At 35.2% G+C, this 13,264-nt stretch overlaps 1 protein-coding gene across 27 annotated transcripts in view; it reads right to left on the bottom strand.

The window, feature by feature from the left end:
• Positions 1–13,264, bottom strand: part of chd9 (chromodomain helicase DNA binding protein 9) — a 117,041-nt gene that overhangs the window by 12,897 nt on the left and 90,880 nt on the right. For all 27 annotated transcript variants that reach the window (XM_005169013.6, XM_073908761.1, XM_073908763.1 and 24 more), the window contains 12 exons: positions 12,818–13,013; positions 12,303–12,476; positions 11,934–12,119; positions 10,640–10,750; positions 10,045–10,241; positions 7,987–8,186; positions 7,727–7,886; positions 3,363–3,452; positions 1,815–1,918; positions 1,616–1,733; positions 1,427–1,484; positions 104–149 (listed from right to left, as the gene is read on the bottom strand). In XM_005169013.6, the coding sequence (XP_005169070.3) occupies positions 104–149; positions 1,427–1,484; positions 1,616–1,733; positions 1,815–1,918; positions 3,363–3,452; positions 7,727–7,886; positions 7,987–8,186; positions 10,045–10,241; positions 10,640–10,750; positions 11,934–12,119; positions 12,303–12,476; positions 12,818–13,013 (1,640 nt within the window). The remainder of the gene's footprint in view (positions 1–103; positions 150–1,426; positions 1,485–1,615; positions 1,734–1,814; positions 1,919–3,362; positions 3,453–7,726; positions 7,887–7,986; positions 8,187–10,044; positions 10,242–10,639; positions 10,751–11,933; positions 12,120–12,302; positions 12,477–12,817; positions 13,014–13,264) is intronic.

Below are 13,264 nucleotides of genomic sequence, written 5' to 3'. Positions count from 1 at the left end.
CACAAACACACTGCTGATGACTCATGACTACTTACTGCAAACGCAGAACACACTGAAACATGTCTATATAAAAGCAAATGAAAAACACAATACAACACTGTACCTCCTGCATCAGTAATGACCAGGTCTCCTGGAGAGGAGGCATCATCCTATAGAAAAGAGCACATGTTAACACAGAACAGATCTACTTTAAAACACACAGAATGCAATTTGAGAAGTTTCAATTTTTTTTTTTTTTAGTTTCTATTAAGTTAAAGGGTTAGTTTACCCAAAAATAAAAATGACATCGCTGTTTACTCTCTCTCTCTCATGTGGTTTTACACACAAAAGAAGATATTTTGAAGAATGTTGGTTCCTCGCACCCATCGAAATACTATGGAAGTCAATGGGTGCCGACTACCAGCAATTTTCAAGATTTTTTTTTAGTGTTAAACAGAAGAATGAAACTAAAATGTGTCGAACAAGTGAATGGTGATTCCATGATGATAAATATATTTATATAATATAAAGATATATATATATATATTTTGAAACCCCTAAAACCAGGGTGCAAATTAAACATTGAAGATCACAGGGTCAACTTTTTCGGCAAAATTAGTACGTGTAGTATCAAATATATGTATTTATTTAAATTATATTTCAACTTATTAATATAACATAATGAGTTTTCAGTGTTTTGAGGTATATTATTATATTTAGTGTATTCTGACCTACAGTAATCTTAGAATAGTTATTTCAGAGGTTGCTTTAAGTGCAAAGTTCAAACTATGAGTTTAACTTTACTTTTGGGCTATATAAAGACGCAAACACCTATTTTACAAGATAAGTGCCATGTGAAGACTTGCAATGTCTATTGGTCCTCTAGATCTGCCGGTTTCAGACTGCTGAATATTTTTTTCTGAGACTGATTGACACGATTTTCGTGCCATCCAAAATGGTATAATCCGTTATAGGTGTAGTCAAATGTATTGCATGCATTTTATTATATAAACTATTTATATTATTATTTAAGATACAAATCAGAGAAAACCATGTCTCACTATTAAAGCGCTGACCCTCATACATCAAGTGTTTTGCACACGGCCTAAAACCCCTGTTTTGTTACATTATCTGATTCTGCATGGCAAAATAAATGAATAAAATTAGCAAAAAAAAACATATCTAACTTTGGAAAAAAGAATATTCTAAGTTCAGCTTCACAGAAAAACACACCTCTGTTTTGTGGCTGCATTCATTGAATTGAAACTACTGTCCTACTCATGGTTTTTTAATTATACTTCTTATCTGGTGCAGGCTTTCCAACACATAAATACAACCAGTGCTAAAATTTGCCCATTCCTCACAACACACCAGGTTATATTTTCTATAAGCTTTAGCATGGCCTCATGTGTTATCAGGTCCAGTTCTCCTTCTTCCACTTGCCTACCTCCATATCATCCTTCATCAAAGCAGGAGCAGGCTTATACTCAGGGTCGTCCACATCCCTGCACACACAGATAACACACACATACACAAACAAACACAGTTACAAACACCTCATTGAGCTTCTGCAGGCACAAACTGATAAAAGACTTCCTCTATCTGTATGAATGGAGCACATGTTTGTGTCTCCTACCCATCTATAAAGTCATTTCCTCTCTGTTCTGCAGCGATGGCCTTTTCGTCCGGCCGCCCAACCCTGTCCAGGAAACACAGTTTTGGATCTGCACGAATAGTGTTGTACTTCTCATAACCTGCAACAACACACAGACATCATTAGGTCATTAAATAAGAGTGTGAACATCTGAGATCACCTGAGAGCTGATGAAACTTACCGTGCTTATAAACTCCTAACAGCAGACATTTGTCCGAGAGCATGTCCCACCACATCGCAGGCATCTCTGAACGGTCCAGCTCAGGAACCCGGATCTCTATCTCACTGAAAGAAACCAAAGGAGACACATCAGGTATTATCAGTGGTGTTGCTTTACATTTTAGTAGAGATTAACATGATGTTTCTGGATGCTGATCATAATTGGACATTTTTTGAGCTAATCAAATAGCTATAGTATGTAGCGTTACAAATGATATTATTAACTTTTAAGTAAAGAGACACAAAAATAATCCGTTCATTTAGTCTTCACATACTCCAAACCCATTGGAGTTTCTTTCCTCTGAAGACAAAAGAAGATATTATGAAGAATGTTTGAAACTGGATGCCATCGACTTGGTATTGTTTTTTCTATTATGGATGTTAATGGCTACTGTTGGTGTCCAACATTCTTCAAACATCTTCTTTTGTGTTCAACAAAAGTTAGAAACTCTGCTTGAAACCACTAGAGTGTGATTAAATGGAGTGAATTAAACATGAGTGAATCTTTTTAACTGTATGGAGGCATTGATTATGTTTAGTGGATCTGAATGAACTGAATATATCTAACTGGTAAAGAGCTTGAGTTGTTGAGAATTAAAATGAAAGGTATAGATGTATTTAGTATTTTGTATTTAGGTTCTGGGTTCTCCCCCCACCAAAAAAAAAAAAAAAAAAATATTCTGCCATCATTAAATGATCCTAAACTTGATTTTTTCCTTCTTCTGTTGAAATCAGGAAGATATACTGAAAATAACAGCTATTAACTTTCAAAGTATTTTTGGTTCCCATTTATGGAAGTGAAAGGCTGTTTTACCCTTTGAATTCTTCAGTATATCTTCCATTGCGTTCAAGTATAAAACCGCTTGAGTGTGAGTAAACACTGAGGAAATTTTCATTTTTGAGTGAATGGTTCCTTTAAAGGTGCTTTTGTGGCACTTCATGAATACTGAAAAAAACATTGACAACATTTCATCTCTTATGTTCCACGAGGATTAAAAGTGACACTAGTGTGAATAAACTATGACACGGTCTTTATTTGTGGTGAACGACTGCTTTAAATGCTGGAATTGATATTATAAGTGTACTGAAGTTTCCACAGTTAAACAGCAGGTGGCGCTTCAATGCTCCTCTTAGTATAAAAAACTGGCTGAAACTGACTAATACTGGAGTAGTTCAAAGAGGACCTATTTATAATCCTAAAATCTAATGAGAACTATGATACACAAGTGAGCAGCTTTTGAAACCTTGGATATATATATACTGTATATATACTGTATATATATATATGTATATATATATATATATATATATATATATATATATATATATATATATATATATATATATATATATATATATATATTTTTTTTTTAGAAGGACTTAAAAATTAATTTATTCTCAATTAGAAACTACAAGTAGTGATATTTCTACATATACAAACCACATCCCCCAGTTATCATCTTCCAGACTAGTGTAGAAATAATGTAAGAGGGAACATGATGACACATACCTGGCATCAATCCCTTCCAACACTTGTTGGCACTGTGCTCCAATCAGCTCTTGCTTCAGATAATACAGCATCCTGACCCTCAACAGCACCCTGATGGACAGAGGAGGAGAGATTGAGGTCAACGCACATAGAAACAAGAAAATACAGAGTGTTCCCTAATGCAATCAAAATAATGCACAACTGTCCATGCACCCTCATGGGGCGACTGAGCTTCTCTGCACACCCCAATTCACAGTGTTTCTTTGCATGTTAGCGCTGCCTGTATGAACAGCAACTTTTCCTAAAATGCACTATACAGTAATAAAGGTCTTTCAAATGGGGTTCTGCCGAATGATATATGAAGTGTGGCATTGATTGAACATGTTGGGCAGGAATATTAAATTTGACATATCCTTTCAACTGAACTTTTACCCTTAAACAATGAGGTTAATTAATAATAACTTTACTAGTAATCATATTGGTTTAATAAAAACAACCGAATAAAGTTATAATATTTGAAAGTGTAGATTTATTTTTCTTATTTATTTTAGTTTGGTTGCAATAAAAGCAGTTTTGAATTTTTCTAAACAGTTTTAATGTCAATATTATTAGCACCTCAAGATTTGTTTTGCGATTGGTTTCAGAAGAAACCATGGTTATCCAAAAACTTGTTTAATGAATATAACTTACCTAGATAAACGAATGGCCTAGTTAAGCCTTTAAATTGAACTTTAAACTGAATATTGGTATCTTGCGATAAAAGCCGATATATACAGTTGAGAGCAAAATTATTAACCCTCCTTTGAAATATTTTTTTAATGATTTTTTTTTATTGATTTGCTTCTGGAGAAAGTCTTATTTGATTTATTTTGGCCAGAATAAAAGCAGTTTTAAAACCATTTTAATATCAATATTATTAGCCCCCTTTAAGTTATATATACATTTTTGGACTGTCTACAGAACAAATCATCGTTATATAAGGATTTGCCTTATTAACCTAACTTGCCTAGTTAACCTAACTTAAGTGTTTAAGCCTTAAATTACACTTTATGCTGAATACTAGTATCTTAAAAAATAGCTAGTACAATATTATGTAGTCATATTGGCAAAAATAAAAAAAATCCACGGTTATCCAAAAACGTGACTAATGAATATAGCTTGCCTAGATAAACAAAAGACCTGGTTAAGCCTTTAAATTGCTATTTAAACTGAATATTGGTATGTTGCAAAATAAGCCGATTGTAGCAAGGAAGCAGGGCTGAGAGCAGTGGGAACAGAACGAGGCCGGTGCTTTAGTGATGATGAGAAGCACCTGCATCGCACACCAGCCTCAAGTCTCACGGAAGAGCTCTGGACTATAAAGGAAGGAGAGACGGAGGGGGAAGACAAAACAGGACCAGGCTGGGACAAGTTTGTTTTACTTTTGCTTTCAGTTTGGCTGCAGTCTCCATGAGAAGCTGCCGTCTGTTTTATTTTTCCTTCAATATATAATTTAAATGATATCCTTCTTCTTTAACTTTATTACAACAATATATACAGTTGAGAGCAAAACTATTAGACCTCCTGTGCAATATTAAATTCTTTTTTAAATATTTCTCAAATGATATCTACCAGATTAAGAACATATTCACAGTATTTTCTATAATTTTGTTTTTCTTCTGGAAAAAGTCTTAATTGTTTTATTTTGGCTACAATAAAAGCAGTTTTAAGTTTAAAAAAATATTTTTTTAAAGTCAAAATTGGCAACTCCTTTAAACAATTATTTTTTGGTAGTCTACAGAACAAACCATCATTATACAATGATTTGCCTGATTACCCTAACTTGCCTAGATAACATAATTTAACTAGTTAAGCCTTAAACATCACTTTAAGCTGAATACCAGTATCCTGAAAAATATCTAGTAAAATATTATGTGCTGCAATCATGGCAAAGATAAAATAAATCAGTTATTGGAAATAAGTTATTAAAACTATTATTTTTAGAAATGTGTTGAAAAAATCTGCTCTCCGTTAAACTGAAATTAAGGAAAAAATAAAATAATTCAAATTTAATAATATGTTTATAATTCTGACTTCAACTGTTTATATATCCAACCCTAAACTTTTGAACAGTAATATAAATGCACTTATGTGTACAATTTGATGCAATATGTGGTGCCATATGACTGGTGTTAATAGGTGTCAATAATTTTATCTAATGCATGTTTTTCCAAAGACATACTGTAAATGACTATGAATGTTGGTATTCCAAATGCACAAAACAACAACACTATTTCAAGTGTAATGCACAGCATAATCATTTTTTTAGAACATTCAAGCATCTTTATGTGTCCTTGACTATTTCGAACTTAAAGATTATTAATTTTCTCTCAAACTAAAACCGACGTGCTCACCCTAACATTCTAGCCCAGAGAGAAACTGCAGATGCATGTGAAGCTGACAGCTGTGTTTCAGGTCATCGCTGGTATGTGTGTGTGTGTGTGTTAAACAGCTTACTAAACAATGGGGAACTTTCTCCAATAGCAGAGAGCAATGAATGCACAGCAATAAACTCCCTAAACACAAACACACACACACACACACATCCTGGTCTAGAACAGTCCAATTATCAAAGCAAAATCACAGAGCCTGACGGCGTGACTTGTTCAACAACACTCTGCTTTCCACTATGAGAATATGTATAAGCATTTGAAAAAAGAAAGAATGGGATCCTACAGTAGTCAACTTGATTTGTCACCAGTTTCAGTTGTGAGACTGAAAATTCAAGCATTAAGAACTGAAAAGCATGACCTGAAACCACCTTTCTTAACCCACTTCCTAGGGAAAAAACCTAACTGTTGTGTGACTACAGTGGCGTGTGAGAGTGAGCTTTAGAATAAGATGATCACACAGCTAAAATGGAAGATTCCCTTTCATTATTGCATCATCCACCTCCTCCAGAGTTGCAGGTATCTATCCAATGCTGTTGAAAGTGGCTGTTACTGTGAGCCATGGCTTTTAAATATCTGATCATGAATGAATGCATGGAACAGACTCTCTCAAATCACATGGTTTTTCAAGCAACTGTTTCTTTACATCACTGCAGAATTACAAATGACTGTAATGTTAATTCTTCATAGTCTTGGTAAAACTTGATAATATCTCAACAAAAGTGGATCTCTGAGCACCAGTGTCATTATGCCTACCAGTAAAAATACCATCCTCATTAAAAACACTGCTCATTTTTTACAAAGCCAAATTTTTCTCCATGTACATGCCTACTCTGCATTACCAACAGTTGGCAACAAAAACGGCAACGTCCAAAGAAAACAAATGACTTCTAGTCAGTTTGTCGTTGCACAAGCGATTTATGTGTTAACACCCATTAACACCAGCCATATGGCAGTGAAAATTACATCAGAACATGCACAGAAGCACATTTGACTAATCGCTCAAAAGTGTGGGGTCATTTGTTTTAACAACTGAATATTTATATTCAGCTGGGATGCACTAAATGGATTAAAATGGATAAAACAAAAACAACGTGAACGTGTAATTCAAATAAATGACTTATATTTATTGAAATATAAATACAACTTATATTATTATATAATGTCCAATGTGGACATGCATCACAGTTTTTACAAAAAAAAGTATGATTTTATTTTTAGAACAAAACATATTAGAATGTTCTGGGGTCTCATTTTTAAATCTTTATGTAGAAACCTTCCTAAAATTTAACGTACGGCAGAATATATATATATATATATATATATATATATATATATATATATATATATATATATATATATATTTTTTTTTTTTTTTTTTTAATCTTATGATTATGGGTCATAAGGTGATTTAAAGTGGTACAATTAAGTTACATATAATTATATTTAAGTTAAATATGTTTACTTGAGAGTTTACTTATAGCTGCGCACATTCTGCCCGATCTGCTGTCAAGTTCTCTTTTATAGATCACAATTTCTGCATGAGTTCTGGCACACGCACATTTACATCCATGATTTGTGCATACGTCACATTTATAAATGAGACCCCTGATAATTAGAATGATCACAAAATAATTATCAGTTCCATAAATTTATCTTTTTTTTGGTCGAGCTTTTACAATGTAGACTGTCAAAGCAGTTTAGCATAGTGTAGATAATGAAAGAGGATAAAAACCATAACCTTTAAAAATGTCACTAAAAACTGTAATAATGGCTGCTGTCATGCATTTTAAATATATCCAAACAGACAACAACTAAACTAACTTAAATTGCAATTACATTTTTTTCAATATTACCATTTTAAGTGTACCATTTAGTCTTGATGAGAGTGAGAGACATTTCTTACCAACCCCAAACTTTTGGAAGGATAAATTGCACCTGTGATGCAATACTCACTTGTTGCAGTGGTGCTTCAAGTGTTTCTTGTAGCCGTCATCAGACAAAATGTGTTCTGGGTTGTGTTTTCGGATCCACTCTGCCTTCTGGATGTCGAAGGAGCTTGACTGAGTCTTCATCTTCTTTCCTTTTCTGCCTCGGGGTACTGGAGTCGACAAGCCTGCATCACAGTTAAAAAGCTCTTAATGACTCTTACAAATTCATGTACAACCAGACATTAATTGCTAACTTTATTTTAAAACAACACTCATTTCTCATACCCAAATGGTTCTGAAGTTCCTTGGTCCTGCCGTCCTCTGTGGGAGCGATCAGATCCCACATGAAGCTCTTGATTTTGTCGTCTCCTCTGTAATGAACGAGGCAGTATGACAGGAGTGCCCTGCAAATCCATTCCACGTCACGCTCACTTAGCTGTCGCTTAAAGCGCCCGTGAGCCAGGATGTCCTTCCAGCGGCCCCATCTGTAACCACAGACATAGATTCATCATTCTATCATCAGTGTGAAGAGGAGTCTCATTTCCTGTATCGATCTAGCCAATACATTTGTACATTAGTTAAAAAGAGCTTCATAATTACTTCTGTTATTAACATTATGACATATCAAATGGATAGTTCACCCCAAAATCAAAATGTACTCACTATTTAGTCACCCTCAAGTGTTTCCAAACCTTTATGAGTTACTTTGTTCTGTTGAACACCAAAGAAGATATTTTGAAGCAAGCTGAAAACCTGTAACCATTAACTTCCATAGTAGGAAAAACAATTACTGTGGAAGTCAATAGTTAAAGGTTTTCAGCTTTCTTCAGTATATATTATTTTGAAGAAAAAATAAACTCAAAGGTTAAAGGGTGAGTAAATAATGACTTATGAGTAAATGATGCTTTTTATTGGGTGAACTGTCCCTTTAACAGAATATAAATTAACTAAATATACAATAAAGTATGATTCATTCTAAAATGTATTTTTCATTGAAATACTGTATATAATGTATGAGCTGCTGACTTGTAATATACAAATTGCTAATTTAATTGTATAGCACATCACTCATTTTCAGGATATTTTTTTTTATTAATACCACAGAGGATTAAAATAATCCCACATAAAATGCATCCCCATTTGCAGCAGTACAACATTTGCAGCAGTACAGCCATTTTCAACATTACCATTAAAATTAACATAAAAAAGGCTTCCTGAGCACCAAATCAGCATATTAATATAATATCTGGAGGATCATGTGTCAATGAAGACTGAAGAAATGGCCGCTGAAAATCCAGCTTTGCATTTGCATTCAAATACTAAAATATATTAAAATAAAACCACACTTTTTAAAAAATATAATTCTTTCCAAACGTATTTATTTTTTTACAGTTTTTGTGAGCATAAGCATTAAATAATTTTTCTGAACAGACGTGAATTATTTTTGTTATTACTGTGCTTCTAAAATCAATTCATAGGGTTGTCCTGCATTGCAAATTTCAGTTCAGTTTATCAAACTCATTAAAGGACTCAAGAACCACTGTGTTTTTGTTTAGACATACACTATTAATGCCTCATTTCCACTGAGTGGTACGGTACTATACGGTACAGTACGGATCAACTTTATCAGGGTGTCTCCAGGGTGTCTTACTAAACACATGCTTTATATACATAAATACATGTGTATAAATGTTAATTACTAATCTCTCTATAAACAGGATTTGATTATACCTGAAGATCAATGGTGTGAAATAGCCTACTGTAATGTCTGCAATTATATGCATACTTACATTTAGGCCTTTTTTAGGGTCATAAAACAACAAGCAACATCGTGGTCAGTACAAACCACAACGTTTTATTTTTTACCAGCACATGTGAATGTTTTTTTCATGCATCACTTTTGAATACATGTCTGAAAGGTCGTCAGAAGCACTTTTCTTCTTGCATTTGTGGCTGTTCATCAGGACGACAATAAGGTTTGTTTGAGTTCAGGTCGACCATGGCTCGTTTTTATTCATATATATTATAAAAATGTAATGTCTCGGCTATTTATTTAAAAATGCTGCTTTCTTCCATTTTCCTGGCTTGTTGCACACTAGTGACATTTCTCTGTAAACCAATGGTGTTCAGCTATGAGTCTACCTCTGCTCTTTGGTACCCTTCTTTTGTGCTAGGTACCCTTTGGAAATGATACTCAAAAAGTCATACGATTTGCTTTTTGGTACCTTTTGACAGTGGAAACAGGCATAAAAGCATACCGAACTGTAGCGTACCGAACCATACCACTCAGTGGAAATGTGCCATTACAAATCTCTTATCTGCAGCTCCCTAGTAATCACTCACCCATACACCAGCAGATTCTTCTCCACCCTGAAGCACTCCGTGCGGCCATAACTGTTGAGTCGGTCATGCGGCCGGCGGAGTTTTGGTTTGTCATCTCCACTGCTCTCCCCTTCTGATAGCTCAGCCAGTTCGTCCTTGGTGGAGCTGAATGGCCGGGTCTGTTTCCTGACCCGAGGGGTGTCGATCACCAGACTGTTCTGTAGCAAAAACACATTCAAAGGCATCAGCGAAAACAGAACCACTGACCCACCTTTACTGACAGCAGTGCATTTAAATAACAGCAACCACATTCATCGTTTGTTTTCAATCAGCCTGGGCTCTCAACTACAGCACTTTCAACTAAAACAAAAAGGAACCCACAGAAAAGACTGATTGAGTTAGTTCAGAGAGTTCTTTACATTACACCTTCATCAGGTTAGTCAGCATCCTTTCATCTCTTACAGTAATAGCTCTCTCATCAAAATCTCATTTCTGGGGGTTTTCCCTTCAACCATTGGTATCAAAACAGAGAGTACATGCATAGATGTGCAGTTTGACATGGTTTGTAACAAGGATGTGGGCTTTTCTCCTCCTTTTTTGTTTGCATATAACTTACTCTGCCATTGACTGTATCCATGTCAATTTCAGCTTTCTTGGCCCACTTGTCCCAGAAGTTAGGGTCATCCAGAGAGATGTCTGTTCTGTTCCCTGAAGCTACAAAGCTGGCCTGTGAACACAACAAAAACAAATGAAAATGTTATGCCAAATAACATCTCCACAATGAAAACAGCCATTATTGGAAAGAAAAATACAGCTGCACAATACTGAAACCAACAATCTTAAATTATCTTTCTGTGCTAAATAATGCTTTTTTAATAATAAAAAAGTATAACTAAAAATAATGTCATCCAGAACAACTGTAATTAATCCTAATTAATTTTCTTTCTGTAACATTTTTAAAATGTTAAAATGAATTTTTAAATAACTTATATAATTTTCATTTTTTTTACTGATGTCATTTTGTTTTCATTTGTTGATAGAGCCAAGTTTTTATTTTGACAGAAAATCATAGGATACACTCAAGGCTTGGCATTAACTATTTTTAATCACCAGCCACTGTGGCTAGTAGCTTTCCAATGTTACTAGCCACTGGCCATTTTCACTAGCCACAATTTTGTTGTTGGGATAATATATTTTACATGTAAAAATTTGACTATAACATGATAAAATCACTTGATTTAAATGTTGTGTTGTGTCCACATGCCTCCTCGATCATTTCAATTTCTTGTATGTATGTCCATCACATTTTTTTCTATTTCAAAGAGAACCAATCGCAACAGTGGCATTTCAGAGCATGGTTGCTTCGCACAAGGACACGAGAGCATGCAAGCTTTTAAAACACTCGCACACCTTACATTAACTATGCGCACAACACTTATGCCCTCGTCAGTGAGTGAGGATCACCTGTGTCCACCATGCGTGTAATCATCCTCCGATTGAGTATTTACCAGTTATTTTTGTCAGTCGTGTTGCTTCTGGATTCTAAGATCACATTTGCACGCATATTGACAAATCATAAACTAACATTCTAATCCTTAGTGACAAGGCAGCACTTGCAATTTAAAAATCATTTTCAACCAGCCAAAGTGGCTAGTGGGAGCGTCTATCTAACCCGTCACATCTGAAATGTACCCACATTGGCGCGTTGGCAGGTGTTATTGTCAAGCCCTGGATACACTTAAAGAATAGTTCATAAAAATTGAATATAGCATAATTCTCTCATTGGCCAACCATAGTATGTGATCATTTTCATTTCTGATTAACAAGAGTGTTAAAAGCAAAACGTAAGAATATTTTAATTATTATTACACAAAAATATGTTAAATAAAAGTTGAAGGAGAGAAACGGACCTTGGCAAAGGTGGAGCCCCGACCCTCAGATTCAATGGTGATGGTCTTGGTTCTGCGCTGCAGGATTTGGTCAATGTCCTCTTCACAAAATTTGTTTCCCTCATCTTCCTCGTCCATGATGGCACCATAAGCTCCACGCCGCAGAAGGTCCTCAATCTCCTTCTTAGACAGCTGCTGCTGCATCTGCTGCACAGACAGACACAGAGCGAGTGTGAATGAGACCCGCCAATATATATAACAACAGTATGAATGAAATCTGTCCAGATCTGTCAACACCATCAACCCTGAAAACAAATCTCTGTGTATAGAATAACAACAGAATGAGGGCTGGAGAAAACCCCGTTACACATGGAATTTTTGATGACTTACTCCTCCTCCTGCTAGACTGTTGTCCCTTCCACTCATGCTCTGAAGCACCGCTTTATCCAATCCCAGCTTCAGGCTGGCTCTATCAAACATCTCTCGCTCATAGGAATTGCGTGTAATAAGTCGATATACTTTTACTGCTTTGTTCTGACCAATGCGGTGGCAGCGAGCCTGAGCCTGTGAGACAAATAGCAAACAGAAAAATTAGTCAACATTTTTTAATTATCATGGGTGTGTGTATGTGTGTGTGTGTGTGTACAGGTTTATGTGGTTTACAGGACAGATTATTGTATAATGGCATGAGAATGACCTAGCTGTACTCTTTTACAGTGGTTTATGAGGACATGCCTGGTGTCCTTGTAATTCAAAATGCTTAAAAATCATACTTTGCCGAAGGCTTCCAGTGAGGGTTAGGTTTAAGGGTAAGGCCATGTAATTAACTTTTTTACAGTATAAAATACATTACACCTATGGAGAGTCCGTGTAAACCACCAATAGAAATGTTTACGTGTGCGTACCTGCAGGTCGTTTTGTGGATTCCAGTCAGAGTCAAAGATGATACAGGTGTCGGCCGCAGTGAGGTTAATACCAAGTCCACCTGCTCGAGTGCACAGCAGGAAGACGAATCGATCTGAGTCTGGTTTACTGAAACGGTCTATTGCTGCTTGACGGAGGTTTCCACGTACACGGCCATCTATCCGCTCATAGAGGTATCTGAAAAGAAATTTCAGCTTGATTTCAAATTGGTGTTCTCTCTTCAAATCACAATTGCACATAGTAGGTGAACAGACAATAAGCACAACATCTAACTTACAAACCTGGTTTTATTCACACAGGAAACTATATTAATACTTGCTTATACCTTTAGTCAATGTAAAATTCAGTTTAAATATGTACTACATAATATTCTACCACCATTAAACTAGCATAATTCATTTTTAAATTAAAAAGCAAATAAATGTAAT

Source organism: Danio rerio, chromosome 7 (genome assembly GCF_049306965.1).
Source record: "Danio rerio strain Tuebingen ecotype United States chromosome 7, GRCz12tu, whole genome shotgun sequence".
Lineage (NCBI taxonomy): Eukaryota > Metazoa > Chordata > Actinopteri > Cypriniformes > Danionidae > Danio > Danio rerio.
The sequence above is the reverse complement of the archived record's forward strand: the minus strand, read 5'-3'. Positions and strand labels throughout refer to the sequence as shown.